The 20,026-nt window shown below is 37.9% G+C and overlaps 1 protein-coding gene across 7 annotated transcripts in view; it reads left to right on the top strand.

The window, feature by feature from the left end:
- MCTP1 (multiple C2 and transmembrane domain containing 1) overlaps positions 1-20,026 on the top strand; it is a 418,524-nt gene that overhangs the window by 91,029 nt on the left and 307,469 nt on the right. Inside the window, exon 3 of one of the 7 annotated variants that reach the window (XM_087815449.1) lies at positions 10,679-10,794. The exons of the other annotated variants lie outside the window; for them this stretch is intronic. Coding sequence (XP_087671575.1) covers positions 10,679-10,794 — 116 coding nt within the window. The remainder of the gene's footprint in view (positions 1-10,678; positions 10,795-20,026) is intronic. 7 annotated transcript variants of the gene reach the window in all.

Here is a 20,026-nt window from a genome sequence, read left to right as displayed (position 1 = left end):
TACAAACAATCTGGTGAGCGCAAATATAGATGGAATGGAAAGCAATGCTAGGTGAGAGATCAGCAAACAACAGCATTGCACAAAGCTGCCAAGGCTGAGGTGAAATTTTGGTTCTGATCTTAGTAGTGACCAAAACTAAAAAGGAAACTCAGTGTCCATAAAAAGAAGTTTCCAGAGAGAAAAAGGTGGTAGTGGTGGTAACGGTTAGTGGGGGGATCAAATATATGATGATGGAAGAGGATTTGATTTTGGGTGGTAGACACACAATGCGGTGTACAGGTGATGTATCATAGAAATGTACACCCGAAACATGTAATTTTATTAACCAATATCACTCCAATAAATTTAATTTAAAAAAGAAAGAAAACTTTCAAGTTGAATGCAACAATAGAAAAAAGAAAAAAAAGAAAAATATGTTAACTCCTCAGGAGAGTCAAAGGCTTTCCTACAATGCGCATTTTAGAGAAGTTACATGGGACTTTTGTATTGAGGGATATTGCCGATGATGACATTTATGGAGCACTTTCTATGTGGGAGGCATGGTTCTATGTGTTTGGCAAGCTTTTTTCTCATATAATCTTCAAAACTCTATGGGCCAGGGACTATGCTGTTATTGATGACAAAACTAAGGCTTAGAGAATTCAATAAACGTTATGTGTCACATGGTAACGGTTGGAGGTGGAGCTTGAACACCGCAGAGCCTTCCTCTTTGTCACTAGATTATAGCTCCTCTGTGCAGTGTTTCCTGCCTCCTCTAGCAGGGAGCAAGGTCATGAGCAACAAGCCAGCAACAAATACAGCATTAGATTTTATAAGACTGTTGCTTATAACATCTGTCTGAAGGTAAGCTTGGGGCAACACACTGAAGGAATTCAGGGAAAGAATGTCTGCTACAAACAGAACGAGGAAGGCAAATACTTAGCTTAGTAATTGTGTTAAGTTTTAAAATCTAGCCTATCTTCATGAATAGGTAGGATGTACTTTACAAATAATCTTTGCAAAATACAATTTCTCTTGATGTGATCTTAATGAAATTGATCAGGAGACAGTTCCAGGCAGAAGCCTGGAGTTACTCTGTTGATTTAAGGGCAGATCGGTATGAGGCAGGAATGCTTCATGGCTGTTGCTCTGGGTGAGCATGTCTGGACCTTTGTTAAATCTCTTACCCCACCCCTTCTTAACTGTGAGATTCTCGACGAGCTACTCAATACTTCTGTGCTTCAGTTTCTTCATTCATAAAATAGGGACCTTATAAGATTATGTAAACGTTAAAAAAGGCAACGTATGTAAAACCTAGAGCTAGGTGCATCGTAAGCTCTCTGCAAGATAGTGCTGCCTTTTCTTCTCACTTCTCCTCCTCCTTGGATTCCTTCTTTCCACACTTTCCCCTCCTTGATTTCTTTCATCCTAACGCCATTCCTCTTCTTCTCCTTTCCTCTCATCAGCTTCTCCTTTTCCATCTCTCCTCTCTCCCCACCACCACCCCTGGTCATCCAAGTTCGCCCTCTTATCTTCCGTTGAGCAGGCACCTTGTCATGAACCTGTTCTCTGACTCAGGTTCATCCGAGTTGACAGGGCCAGGGCCATCCACCCAGGAAACCAACCCGGGGGATCAAGATCTGCTGAGAAGAGGAAGAACCTAGGTCTCTGAGTGTGGGGCTTACAGGAGTGAGCCAGCAGTCACCTCTGCTTGAGGGCATTCACACAGGAAGTGACACTTCTGTGTGTCTTCAGAAAGAAAAAGAATGGGTGAGATTGCAAAGAGGGGGAGGGGATGTCAAGGGATGGGAATCATGATCGTCAAGATGTGCATGTGTGAAAGAATGAAGTTTAATGTACTTAGAGGGTGGGGATTTGTGCCATGCAAGAGATGAGGATTGCAAAGTCCTCCAGAGACAGATTTTTGAAACCTACTACACTTACACTGAACTCTAGCTGCAAACTTCCAAGTGTATGCTAGAGACTGACTCTTAATATGTTTGTTTAATTTTCTGATATAAAAAATGCCTAATGAACTGATTTGAAACGTAAACCAGTTTATATTTTTTTCTCAGTTTATTGAACCAAAATACTATAATGTTCACTAAACCTAATACTATTTCATTTGATTCGAGAACTTGCTTATTTCACAGGACTTTCTGAATTCAGATTATAAATGTTAAGGCACAATTATTACTATCCTCACTTTAGCATCATATTTGTTTTTCTTTCTTTGTGATCTTTTGGCAGTTCTGGTCCCTGACTGAAAACTAGAGAATATGTATTATTATTCACTATATTTTTTTCACAGTTATAGAAACTGTCTCCATATTTGTTCTGCAAACATAATTTTTTTTAGGTTTTATTTCTCTGTATTGGTACTGGAACTACACTTGATCTAATGAAATATTGATTTTCACATACCTCAGTGTCTGAGTCTGACCTTTTTTCTAATTTTGAAAAAAAAAAAGAATATTTCTTTTGCCATCAAAAAAGTGAATCAAGACCCCAGAAAAGCAGCAGTGTGGTGGTTGCCAGAGGGAAGGGGGTGGTTGGTAAAGGGAGTCTTAATATATGGTGACAGGAGAAGATATGACTTTGGCGGGTGGGCACACAGGGCAATATACAGATCTTGTAACACAGAAACCATACCTGAAACTTATATTTTCATATTAACCATTGTCACCTCAGTAAATTTTTAAAAAAGAGAGACCCTAGAAGAGCCATGTAGCATGAGGTTATAATAAACCACAATTGCTATCCAGAGACTGAGTGACATTTAGTCAAAGACAGTAATTGTAATGGTATTTTTTAAATGGGGAAGAAAGATTATTTAATTTCTTATGTTTTGTAGTAAATTGTTAAAGTGATAGCTTTCAATTAATCACTCCCTACTCTGACACTGAGTTGACCATGTGTTTTGCTTTAACCAATAGGATATTAGCAAAGTGTTGCAAGCAGCCTTGAAAAGCACTTGAGCATTAGGACTATGTTTCTCTTGCCACTTTTGGAACCCAGGTGCTTGTGTGTCTGAAGATGCCCTGGCTAGCCCCCTGGACACCTGTGCCCAGCTAACAGCCAGCACCAACAGATATGAGAGGTCATCTTGGACCATTCGGTCCCAGCTGAAAATCTGGTTGATTGCAACTTCATGAGTGAATCCAGCAGAGACCTGCCTGACTAAACCCAGTCCAAATTGCCAACCCACTGAATTGTGAACTAGTAAGGCAACTGTTGTTTTAAACCATCGAGTTGGAGAGGCTTATTACACAATACTGAAATACCGTATGCCATTTTTTATGTTATCTCTTCTATATAACATACACGCATATATATAGATATCAGAATTGAGACTAGATTGAAATGCGTTTAGTGGAATAATATTTGGTAACTCAAAATATGAAAAATAGAATTTCAAAAAGCTTAAACTTACTAAAAGAATTAAAACACTTGACCTTGGAACAAATAATTATCTAATATTTACTTATTATTTACACTCACCTATTTACAGAATAGATTTGAAGCATTTTATGGTATTATAACATGTAGACCCAAAGTAACAGGAAGCAGACAAAATTTATTTGAATAAAATAGTCACCCATTCTGTAACCATCCACTGTGATTAATGCTAAAAAGCCAAATAGAAGGAACTTAACATACCTGAAGTGACAGAAAGCTCCCCTGAGGAGTAATGTGAGAACTAGTATCTGCTTGGTGAGGCTCTGGCTCCACATGAAGGGAGAAACAGTGGGGGACAGCACCCCTGGCAGAGGAAAGAACCGTTAACAAAGGCACTGAGGCAGCAGGACCACAGGGGGAGCGGCTGGGGAACTGAGTAAGGCGAGTGCCGGGGGGTGAGAGCAAAGCGTGCAGGTTGAGGTGAAGCTGTGGCCATCATGCCTTCCTCACATTCATTTCCCGAACACAGGGAAATTCCAAGACACTTTTCTGTTCTTTGATGTGTCTTTTTTGAGTTTTCTCCATTAAGCATATAATACTTTTGTATTGGAAAAAACAAGGTTGTTTGTAAAAGGTAGCCCCATGAAATAGCTTATAAAGTTGTGTCACTTTGCTAAATTTTTATGCATTTGCTTCTTGTTGTACTTAATATCCTGCACAGCTCAGTACTTAATTGGGAAATTTAATTAGATCAGCAAGAGATGGAAAAACACCGGTATAAAAGAACAAACATGCTGTCAAAAGTGATTATCCAAATGCTTAAGAAGCAAGAGTTAGGAGTTCTGCCCAAAGTGTTATATGCAGTCTGTACTGACACTAATAGCATTGTGAGATGTTACCGGGCCTCTCTTTCTTCAATTCTGGTGATTGTGTAACCAGAGATTTTTGTTGCTGTTAATTCTCCATGGAATCGTCACAGATCTTTGCCTTTTCAGATTGAATTTGATTTGGGGAAAGAACTAAAAGTCATTTTGAACAAGGTTTGGAAAACAAAATAGATGATTGAGCTAAAAATGTATAAGTATATGGAGAAATAAAATAAAACTGTAAGGTAATAAGACTAGTTTTTAAGTGGCTCATAAACCAAAGGTTAAGAAATTCTAAATATTTTTTGTCAATGGCGTAACTGCAATGAGGATAGAGCCCCCTCCCTAGGGTGACTAGTTCAAGACAGAACACACTTTTGTAATTATGAAATCTGAAATACATGTTTAAAAGATCAATTTACTTCATTTAATGAAACTCATATTCATTCATTCATTCATTCATTCATTCATTCAGTCAGTCATTCACTCAATCAACCTTTTTTGAATGTTTACTCAGGGACCAGCTTTGCCCTAGGTGCTTGGAATACATCAATGGAAAAAACAGGCAGAGATACCTGCCCTAGAGGAATTTACATTTAGTGCGGTATATAGACAGAAAAAAGTTTAAAAGTAAATGAAATTAAATAAGTATATCATATAGTATGTTACAAGCGGTAACTACTATGACAAAAAAAGAAAAAGTAGAGCAGAATTAGAGGGTTGGAAATGCATTCAGACCTATGCACCTAATGTTATAAAACAAAAAAATGAGACCTAAAGTGTAATAAATAATAAGCTTTACTTTAAAATTTTATCTTTTTCATTAAAAACCTGACCCTATTTGCCCTAAGTTCCATTTCATGATCGTTGTGTTGACCACTAATTAGTCTAACTCTGGGGCTATACTAGCAATCCTCAAACTGTTCTGATCCAGTGAGTAAGGGAAAAGTACTCAGCATACAAACCTAGCCGCACAAACAAAACCAGATCTATTGAATCAAACCCAGTCCCTTAAATCATGTTTCCTGGAGTTTCAGCTTGGCTTTGTTAATAATCCTGGCTCTCACATGCTAGGCCTTGCCTTTTTCCTCTTGCTCCTGTTTGCAGTGTCTTAGATCTGAGAATTATAGGTGAGATCTGGAGGAGTGTGAGAAAGGCAGGGTTTCTTTTCTTATTTTTAGAGGCAACCCTTAGGCAACATCAAGATCTGGAAAAGCAAGTCTGTCTGCTTCTTGGTTATCCCCAAAGAACATGAAAGCATTTCAGTGGAGCACAGGGAGATAATTGACTCCAACCTTGGCCACCAGCAGTTCACCAGACTGGGTTGATTATAGACTGACCACCCCCAATTCTGAGTATTGGAAGAATAATTTTGATTCAAACAACTTTTCTTCAAACAAATTTAAAGATAATAATTTATTGAGTGAATAATTCTTACCCTTTAATTCTACTTCCTTGTACCAAGTCAAAAAGCCTCTTTCTTCCCACAGAAAATCAAGCACCTATGCTTTCCTTGTGGACTTACTGTCAGCAGCCCAGCCCCTAGTTACCTCAAAGTTTATGGGGGAAAATACACCTTTCCTAACAAAAATATTGGAGACTCCAACCTGTTCTGTAACACTTACAGTGTAGATTAGGTGACTACTCCTGATAAAGGTTAAGTGAAGACCAATTATGATGAGCCATGCAGGACAACACACTTCACTCAGATGGTTTATTGTTATATTGATCTCATGCACTTGATGAAAACTGTGAAACTAGCATCAGATAAAGAAGTGCTGTAAATTGTGAGCACAATAACTTTTCTTGTAAGATGTTCCTGAGCCAGTATTTACTTTAATCCTTCATCATTTAGTAAAGAGTCTTTCTTCAATTTTTTTGAGAAATTGGATACTTTTTTCCTTATAGGGCTACATAGTATGGGTGTAATTTCTAGTAGAATAAACTTGAACCATAGTATTTTAGTCTTTCTTCCCCTGTTTAACTCTCAATTCTTAAACATTTCTGACCATTTATGTTTCTGTCCCTTTTGGGGGTTTTTCTTACTCTACCTTGAGCTTACACCTTGGAGTTCCCCAGGTGGCTACCTTCAGGCCACTTTACAATGTTTTTGTTGTTGTTGGAGGGGCTCTCACTAACTCTGTTTCTTTTTGAACAGCTTTAGTGAGATATGATTCACCTAGCATACAATGCACCCATTTAAAGTATACAATTCAAATGATTTAAATGTATTCACAGACTTCAGCATCCATCACCCCATCAATTTAGAACATTTTCAGTAACCCCAAAAGAAATCCTGTTCCCTTAATCATCAACTTCCCATCTCTCCATCTTTCCTTCCTCCCACCCCTGGTCTTAGGCAACTGTAAACCTACTTTCGGTCTCTGTACATTTGCCTACTCTGGAAAATTCATATAAATGGAATTGTACAATATGTGGTCCTTTATGACTGGCTTATTTTACTTAGCATAATGTTTTCTAGGTTCACCAATTAGTGCTTTTGTTGCTAAATATTTCATTGTATGGCTATACCACATTTTATCCATTTATCAGTTGGAAATTGGGTTGTTTCTGCTGTTTGGTTTTTATGAATAATGCTGCTATGAACACTCATGTTTCAGTTTCTGTGTGGATACATGTTTTCCTTTCTCTTGGGTAGAATTCCTAGGCATTGAATTGCTTGGTCATTTAGTAACTCTACATTTAACCATTTGAGGAATAGTCTGAGAAACTGCCAGACTCTTTTCCAAAGCTCTCATTTACTCTGTGGTTTGAACCACTATAACTAGCTGTGGTGATGGCCATAGAGCTTTAGACAAGTGCAGGGTACTCACTGCTGACACACTTCTTCCTATCTGACCTTCCAGCTTTCACCCTTTTTCTCCTCAAACCAATTGCTATGTAGAGATCAGAGCAAATTGTCTCAAAGGCATATCTAATCACATCATTTCCCTGCTTAAACCACTCCCATGGCTTTTCATAATCACTTGGATGAGTCTAAGTCCTTGGTCACAAGGTGTACAAGAATGCCTACCATCTGCCCACTACCTATGTCTCCAGCCTTGTCTTGCTCCATTCCCTGCCTCCCATTTTAGGTTCCAGCAGCACCCCATGGCTCGGGTTCCCCTCAAACATCATGCTTCAACCTCTGGACTTAAATCACACACATCTAACTGCTTCTAGGCCCAGTCTGGGTTATTTCTGTCCTGAAGTTTGTGATATTTTATTTGTCTTTAAAGATAAAGAACTGAAAGATACTTATAGTTTTAGAGTAATCTGAAGAGTAGTTGAAGAAGATTTTATTGGGTAATTAGATACTTGGTTTGCATGGGTTACATCAATGCAAAATGGGTGAATTGAATCAGATTTCCCAGACCTGATAAGCTGTGAACATTAATTTCAAGGCAACTATAGTTTATGTGTATAGTTTCATTTGTTTAGTCACAGAGCATTGATTGAGCACCTACTATGTACCAAGTGTTATTTCAGACCCTGGGGATACATAAGCCAATAACACAGAATCCCTATCCTCCCTGAGTTTACATTTTATTAAGAAAAACACAGTAAACAACTAAAAATATTCAGGTGGCAATGAGTGTTAGGAGTAAAATAGGACAGTCTGATATTATAGTGTCCTTATGTGGTGGTGGAGAAAATTCTTAGATGTCCAGAGAAAGCTTTGCTGACTTGGCAACATTTGAACTGATACCTAAAAGACCAGGGCACAGCCAGGTTAAATGTGGGGCTAACAACTTCCAAACGGAATGGTCATGGGGGCATAGGAGCTGTGACTCAGGTGGCAGTTGAGGTTAATTAGCTAATAGCAGAGAGTTAGATTGTGATCACATTATTGCTTTGCCCTCAATATAAGTTTATATGTTTAAAATTATTCCATTAAAGCTCAAACTAGACAATTGACCTACCTGGAAGCAAATAAATATATACTTGTATTAATCTGCTCTAGCTGCCATATCAAAATACCACAGACTGGGTGGCTTAAACAGCAGAAATTTATTTTCCCACAGTTCTGGAGATCTGAAGTCTTAGATCAAGGTGCCAGCACTTTTGGTTTCTGGTGAGAGCCCTCTTCCTGGCTTGCAGATGGTTGCCTTGCTGTGTTCTCACATGGTCTTTCCTCTGGGCATGTGCAGAGAGGAAAGACCATGTGTCTTTCCCTGGTGTCTCTTCCTCCTCTTATAAAGACGCCAATCCCCTTGGATTAGGACTCCACCCTTATTACTTCATTTACTGCTAATTACCTCCCTAAAGACCCCATTTCTAAATATCATCACCTTGGAACTTAGGGCTTGATCATATGAATTTTGGTAGGACTCAGTTCAGTCTATAACAATACTTGAATCATTTGTTGGGAGTAGAAACCCAAGAGTTGTACATTGGGCTACGTTCTAATAATTAATGGACATCATTCCCCTCCCTTCCACATAAAACACATACACCCTAATGTTTAATGTATGTACAATTTCAGTATTAAAACATCCTTGGCCTTTAAAAATGTTGGCTTTTTAAAAAAAATATATCTTTATTGATTTCACAGAGAGGAAGGGAGAGGAGGAGAGAGAGAGAGAGAGAGAGAGAGAGAGAGAGAGAGAGAGAGAGAAACATCAGTGATGAGAGAGTCCTCACTGATCGGCTGCCTCCTGCAGGCCCCTGACCGAGCCTGCAACCCTGCATGTGTCCTGCCTGGGGATTGAACTGCCAACTCCTGGATCCTAGGTCGATACTCAACTGCTGAGCCGCGCCCAGCCAGGCTAAAATATTGGCTTTTTAAGGATAAAACTTCAGTGCACCCAGTTCTTGATTGCTGATCACTACTGAAGTATATTCAAAGAAAGATCTTATGGTTTAACTATAACCTGTTCTTTGTGAAGTAATATCTTTGATGTACAGATAAAAGCACTTTTAAACTCTAACAACAAAATAAAAAGACATGCAGAAGATGAAAGTCGTGAGGTAATGTAAGAAGAGAAGGAAAAGATTGGGAGAAATATCTTTAAGGTCTCTAACAACCCTTTATATTTTATTGAACCATTTTACTGAGTGGTTTCGTCATCACAAAATCCAGGATGGTGGGATTATTTATTTGTGGGAAATAATATAGTGTGTAAGTTCCACAAACATAGGAACTATGCCTTTGCTTTTCTATAAAGACTAAGATAATTTTCTCCTTTCAGCATATGTGTCATAAATGATAGTGATCAAAGAGGCAAGGATTGTAAATATGAGGGTCATTTTAAAAGAGAAACATATCAGAATACAGTTCTGGAATCCTTTTCAGATTCAAACAAGGAAGTACTGCATTTTAGACCCTGAGGCCTGTCAGACATCCAATCACTGGCATCCTGAAATTCAGTCTCTGAATAGATATGGCCTTAATGTTGATTTATTTTAAAAATAATCATCATCTTTGGGAAATTCCATGTTTCAGTATGAAAATAAGTGTTCTAATTGATAATAAAATATTTATATGTATTGTATAGCTACTTGTGTAGTAAAGAAATAATCAGGTCCTTAAGTCAACTTAAATAATGCATTTTTAATAAATTATATTAAAATACAACTATCTAAGGTGGAGAAATTACAGGAGAAATGTGTTATGTAATTTCTTTATATAAAGCACTGTAAGGAGTTTTTAAAAAAAAAATCTTTATTGATTTCAGCGAGAGGAAAGGGGAGGGGGAGAGAGAGAGAGAGAAACATCAATGATGAGAGAGTCATTGATCGGCTGCCTCCTGCACGCCCCCGACTGGGGATGGAGCCCGCAACCTGGGCATCTGCCCTGACCGGGAATTGAACCCTGATCGCCTGTATCCTAGGTCGACGTTCAACCACTGAACCATGCCCGGCTGGGCTGTAAGTACTTTTGAAAGGATATTTGGGAATAATGCTGACTGGACTCACTACAAATTTATGACCGCAAATTTGAAATAGATGCTTACTACTGCCAGGCAGTCCTATCTCTCTTATAGAATAAAGTCCCTTCCTCTTAAACAATGTTTTTTACTCTTCTTTTTTCTCAGATCTCCAGAAATCTCTCCCAGCTTATCATTTCTCTAAAATTTTTCAGAGAAAATAAATACACTTAGACACACTGTACTTTATCTTCCCACACTACCCAGATCTGCTGACCTACACCCCTGGCCAACTGTCCTCTTATGAGGACAGGCATATCCCTGCTCCATCTCTGGCCATGTCTGCCATTTAGTCCTTGGATCCCATCCACTGTTCAAAGACTTGACTCTTGCAATGATCTCTTATCTCTTCTGTTTCTGGATTTTCTTCCTTTTTACTGGTTAATTCCCATTTTGCATATAAATATGTATTAATATCACTCATTTCTAATTAAAAGAGCAAAAATTCCTCTTTCAACTCATATAACCCTCCATCTACTCCTCCATTCCTTTCACACCTTAAAGTGTTTCTTCTTGCTCTGTGCTTTCCTTCATCTTGTACTGTCTCAATCCAGTAAAGTAGGCTTTTATTTTTACAACTTCACTGAAATTACTTCCATCAAGGTCAGCATCTTGCCAAAGTTGCTACTACAACAACTACTACTACTAATAATAATAAATACCACCTCTATAATGCCTACTCTGTGTCAGGCACTATTCTAATTGCTTAATCTGTATTAAATCATTTAATTCTTGCAACCACCTTTATAAGGTAGGTACCATTATAACACCCATTTTACAAACGAAGACACTGGAAGTTTAAATAACTTGATAAAGATCTCACTGTGGGTAAATGATACAGCCAGGATTTGAACCCGAAGCAGCCTGGTTTAGGATTTCTCCTCTGAACCACTGCACTCTTCCTTCCCATTACCCTCCTTCCCATCTCAGCAGCACTGAACACGGTTGACAGTATCCTGCATGAACCACTTCATCTCCAGTCCTCTGAACCATACAGAGTTTAAAATTTTATTGTAATTGACTAATTAGTTTCAATTTCTTGCTTTCTTTGCTGTTCTCTCTGAGTCCTGTTTGCTGGCCCCTCCTTTTCCATCAGCCCTTCAAAGGTTGTAGTTCCCTAGAGCTCTGTCCTCAGGCCTCTTCTTTACTTGCACCCTGGGCTCATAGCTTAAGGCACCGTCTCTGCACTGCTGACTCTCAAGTGCTGTTCTCTCCCCAGGAGCTCCAGCCTGCACAGAGCCAGAGGCCTACCTGGCCTCTCTGCTCTGATCTCAGTGAAGATTGAACCAGAGCCTCCTTGGAGTGCTGTTTTGTAATCCTATGGTCAGTTTTGCACAGGTGCTGAAGCCCACGGGCGTGTTCTGTCTGGTAAGGGAGCCCGTGTGCATAACGCAGCAGCTGGTTTTCTGTGGCTCGTGCTCTGGCCGGCACATGCCGCAGATACTGTGAAACGGGCACTTGGCTGCAGCCTCAGAGCAAAGTGTTAGAAGGGGATTGGGAATCAGAAGCTGAGAGTAGCTTTTAAGGTGTTATGAAGGTTTTAAAGTATCGTTTTGAGTCCTTTGTTTAATCCATACATTTTGAATCAGATCCTCCCATTTTATAAAGTGACTTTTCCCATTTTATAAAGACAGTCTGACAGATAGCATGTGCTTTCCCACACAAACCTGTCAGCTCACTCATCTTCATCCACCACCCCCACCTATGGTTCAGATTTGAAAACTTTCTGAAGCAGAGAATGCTAGTCAGCTAGAGGTAGTTTGGTGAAAACTAAAAGTAAAAATTCATTTTAAACCTTCAACAAAGGTAACTGCTGGATGGAGAAAGGCACTTTTGTGGCACTTCCGAGGCCCCAGGTTGGTTACACAAATAGGATAGTACTCTTAAATTTGTATGTATGGCCCTTAAACTTATTTTCTCCTTTCTACATTTAGATATCAAAGAATGTCTCAGAATACCCTTATTTGTACATTGGTACTTAGCTTTATCCCCCCAAATCAGCTCTTGTTATAATTCAAATTATTTCTGGAAACCAAAAGTATAGTCTTGTTCTGAATAGTCACTTCTACCTCTCCGGAAGAAGCCCAATGATGTCTTCAGTGAAAAGGGGGACACGTTTTTCACATGCAAAGAAGCAGGTGTTTTACTTGCAAACCTCAGGATGGATGTCATCTCTTAAAGGAAAACTATGTTCTCTTCTGAAATACCCTTAATGTATCCTCAATGACATCTGAACTTTCAGTAAACCTGAGATGAGTCTACACTCATAAATCTTGTTTATAGTTGCTTTTTCCCCTAAACCAGTGGATTAGAAAAATCAAAAACATTTTACATATTATATTCTATTTCCCCAGGTATTTTTTTAAAAAGAAAGGCTATTTTATTTTTATTTTTTAAATTTACATAGCTAATACATGCACACTGTACTTTGCTCAAAAGGTACTTAAAGGTACAGTAAAAACTTTCTTTCCTATACTATGTTCTATTACTAGTTCTCTCTGGAGGCAACCAGTGTTACCAATTTCTAGGTATATACAGTACTCTACTCTTGACCCTTAAGGTTACGTTAACAGAACAGTTAATATACATCACTAAAAATCTGATATACTTTTATACCTTTGAAAGTATATATACTGTAATTATGTAAATAGTGATACTAATTGAGGACAATAAGTAGATAGTATAAATGAAAAATTTTAACTCTTAACAAGTACTTCTTTCCTTTTTATATTTCCATAATGTTTATTTCATCTTATATGTTTTCCATTGATTGGAAATTAAAAAGTTTTTTATAATTGTTGCCATCTTACAGTTACTTGGCAATATTTTTATTTCTTAATGGCACAATAAATAACTCTGTGTCTTAGATTAGATTAAATATATTTTGACCTCTTGTTATTTCTTGAAAAAAATGACAAATTAGAATGGTGGTAGATACAATAAATGAGAAGGGTTTGGTAGGCCTCTATTTAGACTTCCAAACAAAAATTAAAATCATTTAAAAATTTAGTCCCAATTTTTAATTATTTTTAGACTTCAGACAGTGGTGCAATGTATATAACTAGCATTTAAAAATATATCTGAATTTCAAATGTCACCTAATGATGTAAAGAAATACTGTGGAATAGTTTCAATACATGATTAATAAGGTAATTAAGTCAGTATGTTTTTAAAGTGCTAGTGTTTGGGTGTTTATTCTAGATATAGATCTACTGACATTAACTTGAGAACTGTTTTCTGGTAGTATTCAGAGCAAAATTTAGTTATTAGGAAAATATCTAGCAGCACCTCCTTGTTATGCAAGGTGCAGAAATGGTATCCTCACCTGCATTAACATGTGGAAGATTTTTTTTTTGTAAGGTATCACAAATGCGGTCCAGTTCATAGTGTTCTACAGTGTGTGTACTTCTTTCAAAATATTTGTTTTTAAATGTTTGGCTTGGCACTGTATGAGGTACAGATGTGCAAAAAAGACCAAGATAAATTAGACATGATGACTTCCTCAGAACTTGGGCTTGTTGGCATAGATAAGCAGTGTGAAAATAGCTAGAAAAACAAAGAGATAAACAAGTACATCAATAAAGAGAAAGACATGACATCCATCAGCAAAAGATAAGGAACTCTTCATGAAGGAAGAATTTCTACAAAACTGATTAAAAATTAACACAGGAAATTAATTGGTTATTTGGTCTCAATTATTGGATAAACCATTTTAGTGATTTTTAATGTTCAATTTAGGTGAGCTAGACCCTTTTCCAAGATAATAATGGTATATTTTTGTATATATAGTTTTAAGTAAAATGTTCTGTCTACATCAAAGCTCTTTCTGAGTAACTCGTCTTGTTATTTGACGAGTATGACACGAAGTTAAAGGGGTGAAATTGCTTAAGGGTGTGAGAGTGTGAGTATGCAAGCAACACCCCATATTAACTAACTATAAGCTACACTGGAAATAGATTTTTGGTTTTGTGGGAAGTAAAGAGCCTCAAAATTGGTCATCCCATTTGCCACAACTGAGATAGAAACTTCGTGGGACTCTGCACTTCCCTTTATTTCAAGCCTGTTCTTCAGCGTACCCCCGAAGGCCCCTGCACAGCCTCATTTCCCTGGTGTAGTCCTGAAGCCACTCTCTCCTCTGTTTTCTTCCTTGTTCTGTTTTTTGTTTGTTTGTTAACCCTCACCTGAGGGTGTTTTTTCCATTGCTTTTTCAGAGAGTGTGGAAGGGAGGGGGTGGGGAGAGAGAGAGAGAAACGTTGATGTGAGAGAGACACACCCACTGCTTGGCTCCCTTGTGCTCCCCGACCTGGGGGCGGACACGAACCTCAAGCCGGGATCCCTGGGTGCACAGGCTCTAACCACTAGGCAGCACTACCTAGGGCCTCCTTATTCTAAGAGGGTGTCACCATCACTAATTACTATAAAACAGGCAAAATAAACAAATGTTTCCATTGGTATCCAAGTCATCATTTGAACAAAGAGTTATTGACCACAGGAGATTTATACCTTGTGTATTTTTTTAATTAAAAAGAAGGCACAACTTTTAGTCAGAACCTTGAACATCTGAACAGGTTTTAGGACCATATTTATTATATATTTGTAAAGTGTTTCCAAATGAATCTTGAACATTAGCGCCAGGAATTGACGCTTTTTTTCCCCCCTTAAAAAATAATACTCTCTCATATGGATTTCAGAAACTTACAGAGACATAAATGACAGCAGAAATCTAGTCAGGTGCTATTGCAATAAATCTTATCATTCACTGTAGTGACAGAATAAAAACGTCTTTATAAATGCTTGGCTTGACTATAAGAATTTCTGAATTTTGGCTGAATTTAGTTTAGCCTAGCCAGTGACTGTGATCTTGGAAGCAAGCTAGACAGAGAAATTTAACAAAATTAATATATTCTATTCTACACTTGTTGGCAGCTACTAGTATCTGGATGTCTGCTTTGACCAGGGACGTATCTAGTAAGGTAAATGTGCCACTTAGGATTTTGCCAGTGGTTATAGAAAAAATAAACTCGAAAATTTCAGGGGCTTAGCACAATAAAAGTTGATTTCTCACTCACATAACATCTAGCGGGTGTTTCTGAGCTTTCCTGGAATCCAGGTTCCTTTCGTATTTGGACAGTGCTATTTGCTAAGGGTCTGTATTCCGGCAGAAAGAGAAAAATGACAGAAGAGAAGACACAGGCTCTTTCATTCGCTTTGGCTATAAGTGACACACACCTCTTGCACTTACACTCCACTGGTAACATATGGCCCCGCTTAGAATACAAGGGTTGCTGGGAAATGTAACTGGCTGGGCAGCTGCTTTCCAGAAAAACACACAAAGCAAGAGTGGGTAAGTGTGACGGATTCACAGTATCTGTATTATGGTGGAGGCGGTGGCGGAGGGGTGTGTGTGTGTGACAGGGTCCACAAATTTTGTTAGCAAGTAGGCTGTTGTTTTGCACAGTGGAAGTTGATCACACCTGATTAGAGAAGATTCTGTGGAAAGTCTAGTAGTTTTTGTTTTGAAAAGCTGAGTTGCTTTGGGGAAACTATTTCATACCCACTAGCTGAGTATTTGTAAGAATTCCAAATCCAGTAACCTGTCTATTCCTTTTTTTTTTTTTTAATTTTGCATATTCCTTCTAAAAGGAAATGGGAATTTATGCAAAAGTGTTTCTGACTTGTTTTGCTTGACCGCAAACATTTGAGCTGATGAAGTATTGATATAAGAAAATTGTCTTCTGACAAAGGTATTAATTAACCTACAACAGAATGTCATGACTAAGGACTGCTGGGCTCAGAGACATAAAGGTATGTGCCTAAGAAATAGCTCCCTCATTGAAGTCAGTAGATTTGTCTTCTGATCTTATTTCCTGCTTCTGTGTGACCCTAGGCAAGTTCTCACCATCCTCGACTGTAAAGTTAGACTCGAAATTGATGGTCCAGCTCTAACGCTTTCTGTACTGAATTTTTTTCCAATCTATAGTTTAAAGACTCTGCAATTTAAAGGGATAGTCTGAAGGGTTAGAAGTAAAGAAAATATGGCTAGCATATCAAGCACCTCCCTTGGAGAGCAGAAATGTCCCCATCTTCTGAGAATATGTATTCAGAATAAAAATATTTAAAATATAATGAATCTGATAATGATTTTTTAAGTATCTGACAGTTTGATGGGGCCTTTAGAATTTTATTGGGCCTCCCAGCATTGCAAATTGACTCTAGTTTGTATCATTCTTAGTTTTCCATTGACGCTCTGCCTTGCTTTTGCTTAAAGAGTGCATCCTCCTATACTGGGAAACATAGGTGGTTTGTGTTTGTTTGTTTGTTTGTTTGTTTGTTTTGGTGTTAGGGGAAGCCTAAGTGGTCCAGACTGAAAATGTTGAATGGATATCCCTGAATTCTGGATGATCTGTGAGAGCAGCCGAGCCTCCTGATGGAAAAATGTCATTTAATTTAGAGTGTGTGCTGATTAGTTCAGACTCTTGGTAAATTTGTAAATATAATTGAACATGTTCTTATCAGGCAACCTTCATGTGCCAAGCATCAACTAATTTTACAATGAAAATAATTTAACTTCTATTGAATACCACATTTCTTTTGTGATTCCTTTGAATGACATATTAAGTATTGTTTTAATTTTTTTTTAAGTAGCATCTGTCATATAGTAGATACTGAACAATATTGTTTCTACCAATTAATATTTTTTCTGGATTTTCATCCTTTCAAGGCTATGTTGATTCTTTTGGATTTCTTTTGGCCCATGCTAAGACAAATATTTATTAGCATTCACTAGATGTGAGGGACCTTATTACGTGTACTGGTGGATATTATGCCAAACAAGAAACAGCACGGATGGTGCAAAAGGGAAAGACGTCTGGATGTGGGTGATTTACCAGTTGTTAGCCAGGTCAGCTTTCCTTTATTATAGATGAGATCACTTTTATGAAATTGATTTTATTTTAGGAAATGTTTTAGCACCATTTGAAGTAGCTTTCAATGGGGCACATGAATATGTAGAAATAATGTTTTTCATAATAAATAATGGTAAAGGAGGAGCTTAGAGAATTCAATCATCCAAAGGAACATTATTTTATATTAATATCATTTATAGCCTTGCCTATTTAAATGTGCAGTTGATGAGACACTACAAAAGCAAGGAAGGGTCACTAGATGTTGGAGAAGATGGCTTAATTTTCCCCACCTAGTCAGAAATTTGATAACTTCTGAGAATTTTTTCTTGTGTTATAAGAAAATCCATGGTGTCTATTCTTTAGTATATACTTGTTCTTGCAGTATATTTTGGTGTAGCAGATACATTTAAACAGCTAACACGATAAAAGTGCACATTGTGGTATAGATGGACACAAACTGAACACAGATATAAAGTCTGAAAATATGGATCCACAGGTGGTTCCTGGTGAGAAGGGTCACTGTGAGCCACCATCTGTGGTGGCTGCTGATGCCTGGGGATTGGAGAGGTGGCCAGTGCTTGCTCTTGCTAAACTGAATATAGCAACCCATATAATAAAAGTTATTCAAAGTTTTTCATGTGGATTTTGCTTCTTAAAAGTTTTCATTGTGGATTTTTATTTTCCCAAACATTTCGAACATAACATGGTTTTTAATGTATGATCTAACATTGAACAAATTTCAAACTTATGAAATTCAGTCACAGGAATCAAAATAATCAACTTGGATTTTTAAAAAATATATCTTTATTGATTTCCGAGAGAGGGAGGGAGGGAGAGAGAGATAGGAACATCAATGATGAGAGTCATTGATCGGTTGCCTCCTGCACTCCCCGGCTGGGTATCGAGCCCACAACCTGGACATGTGCCCTGACCCAGAATCAAACCTCGATCTCCTGGATTCTAGGTCGATGCTCAACCACTGAGCCACATCCAGCCAGGCTCAGCTTGGATTTTTGAAAAATTGTGTGGTTGGTTAACTAACTGTAGAGAGCTATTGTAAGTTTGGGTTCCTTTAGCAATAGGGAATATTGCTAACTTTCACTTCTGAGACTTGGGAATATGATAAATCTAAATATGCAATTTAACGCTATTGGGCCCAGGTTATATAATATTATGAATAATATTATAAATAATTTTCTTATGCTTTTTGTAACTGGTGCCTTAGGTGTTCAAGCTGGCAATGTCAAGCAGTAGATGCAGGAATAGAAATGGTACTCTGACATGACAGAGAGGATAATAGGAAGGCATGGCATATGGAGAAATTGTAGATCACAGGAATGGACAGAGACTGGGGCCATATTTCACTCAGTATATCACTCAATTCTTAATTTTTGAAGCTTTATCCTTAACACCTTTGCATATGCCCCCAATCTCTCAGAATTAGCACTTCCAACCCATTGTACTCATAGAGCTTGATCTATTTCCCTAGAACAACAGATCATATTGGATTGTGGCCATTTGCTTCCAAAGTTGTCTCTCTACCAGCCTGGAAACTCTCTGAGAACAGGACCTATGTCTTATTATTCGGAATCCCTTACTTTGGAGAAGTGCTAATCTATGTAGAAGACACTCAAAACCTATTGAAGAAAGTTGAATAAATGAAACAGCTTACTTAAATAGCAAGTGTATATTTTTATTATCTTCTAAGACTGCTACATACATTAATTCCACATAAAATGTAGCAATGGCTCCTCATTGCTTTTGGAATAAACTCCAAACTCTGCTTTATATATGAGGCCCTTGATGACCTGGCTCTTGGTATTTTCTCTGCCTTATCAATCAGAACCTTGTCCCTTGCACATTATATTTTGATCATATTTGACGTTTGCACTCTCACATATATGCCATACAATTTCACTGTGTCCTGTCTTTACACTTGCCGTCCCTTCTGTCTGGAAAACTTGCCCTCCATTTTTAATTTTATTAATTCGATTTATTACATAAACGCATAATATAAAAATTCAGATATAGAATTTGCTTCTTTCCAAGGTTTGCATTTATATTTGTAGTGCTCAGTGGTCTCTGTGATTAAGATTTATTTTCTACTTTACTGAAATACTTTTAAATCTAAAGAAATATGTGCTTATGGCCATAAAACAATAATAACAGACAGCCTTTATTAAGTATATATTATATGCTGGCACAATGCTAGCACTTTATGTAGAGTATCTCAGTGCCAAGTACAGTTCATATCCTATTTTGCTGATGAGGAAATGAACACTGAGCTGAAGTAATTTGCTGAGGTCCACATAGCTGATAATAGAGTGACCACTAACAGTTACTCACCTTCCCCTCCCCTACTCCAGGCCCATTTTCCTGAGCAGTTCATTTGTGGTCTTCTACACCTTTCTCTGCGATTATGTAGTGTACACACACACACACACACACACACACACACACACACACACACACACACCCTACTACTTCAGCTAGTTACTTTTACTAGTTGTTGTTTTTTTAACACTTAGTCAGCTTCCTCTGGCTGCTGCCTCTAATCTGGGCCCTGGGAATCTCCCACATTATCTTGAACATCCCACTATCATGGATTGCCACAATATCTTGAGCAAACATCATCTAATTGTTTGTCACTTCTGCTATCCTGGCAGCTCCTTGATGAGAGATACCATGTCTGTTCTCTCTGTTCCTTCGTACTCAGCACACCATGGGCATTATATTAGATGCATTAATTTATTTAAAAGCAATATTTACCCAACATGCAATGTGTGCCTTCTAAATGTCTGGTACTGTGGTAGTCACTAAGGATTGTAGTGTATCAGTTAGGTTTTGCTGCATAATTAACCACCCCTAAACATTGTGGCTTAAAACAATAGCAATGTATTTAGCTCTTAATTCTGCAAGTTGGCATTTTGGCTGGGCTGAGCTGGCT

This window comes from Miniopterus natalensis, chromosome 3, assembly GCF_054644295.1.
Source record: "Miniopterus natalensis isolate mMinNat1 chromosome 3, mMinNat1.hap1, whole genome shotgun sequence".
NCBI lineage: Eukaryota > Metazoa > Chordata > Mammalia > Chiroptera > Miniopteridae > Miniopterus > Miniopterus natalensis.
The sequence above is the reverse complement of the archived record's forward strand: the minus strand, read 5'-3'. Positions and strand labels throughout refer to the sequence as shown.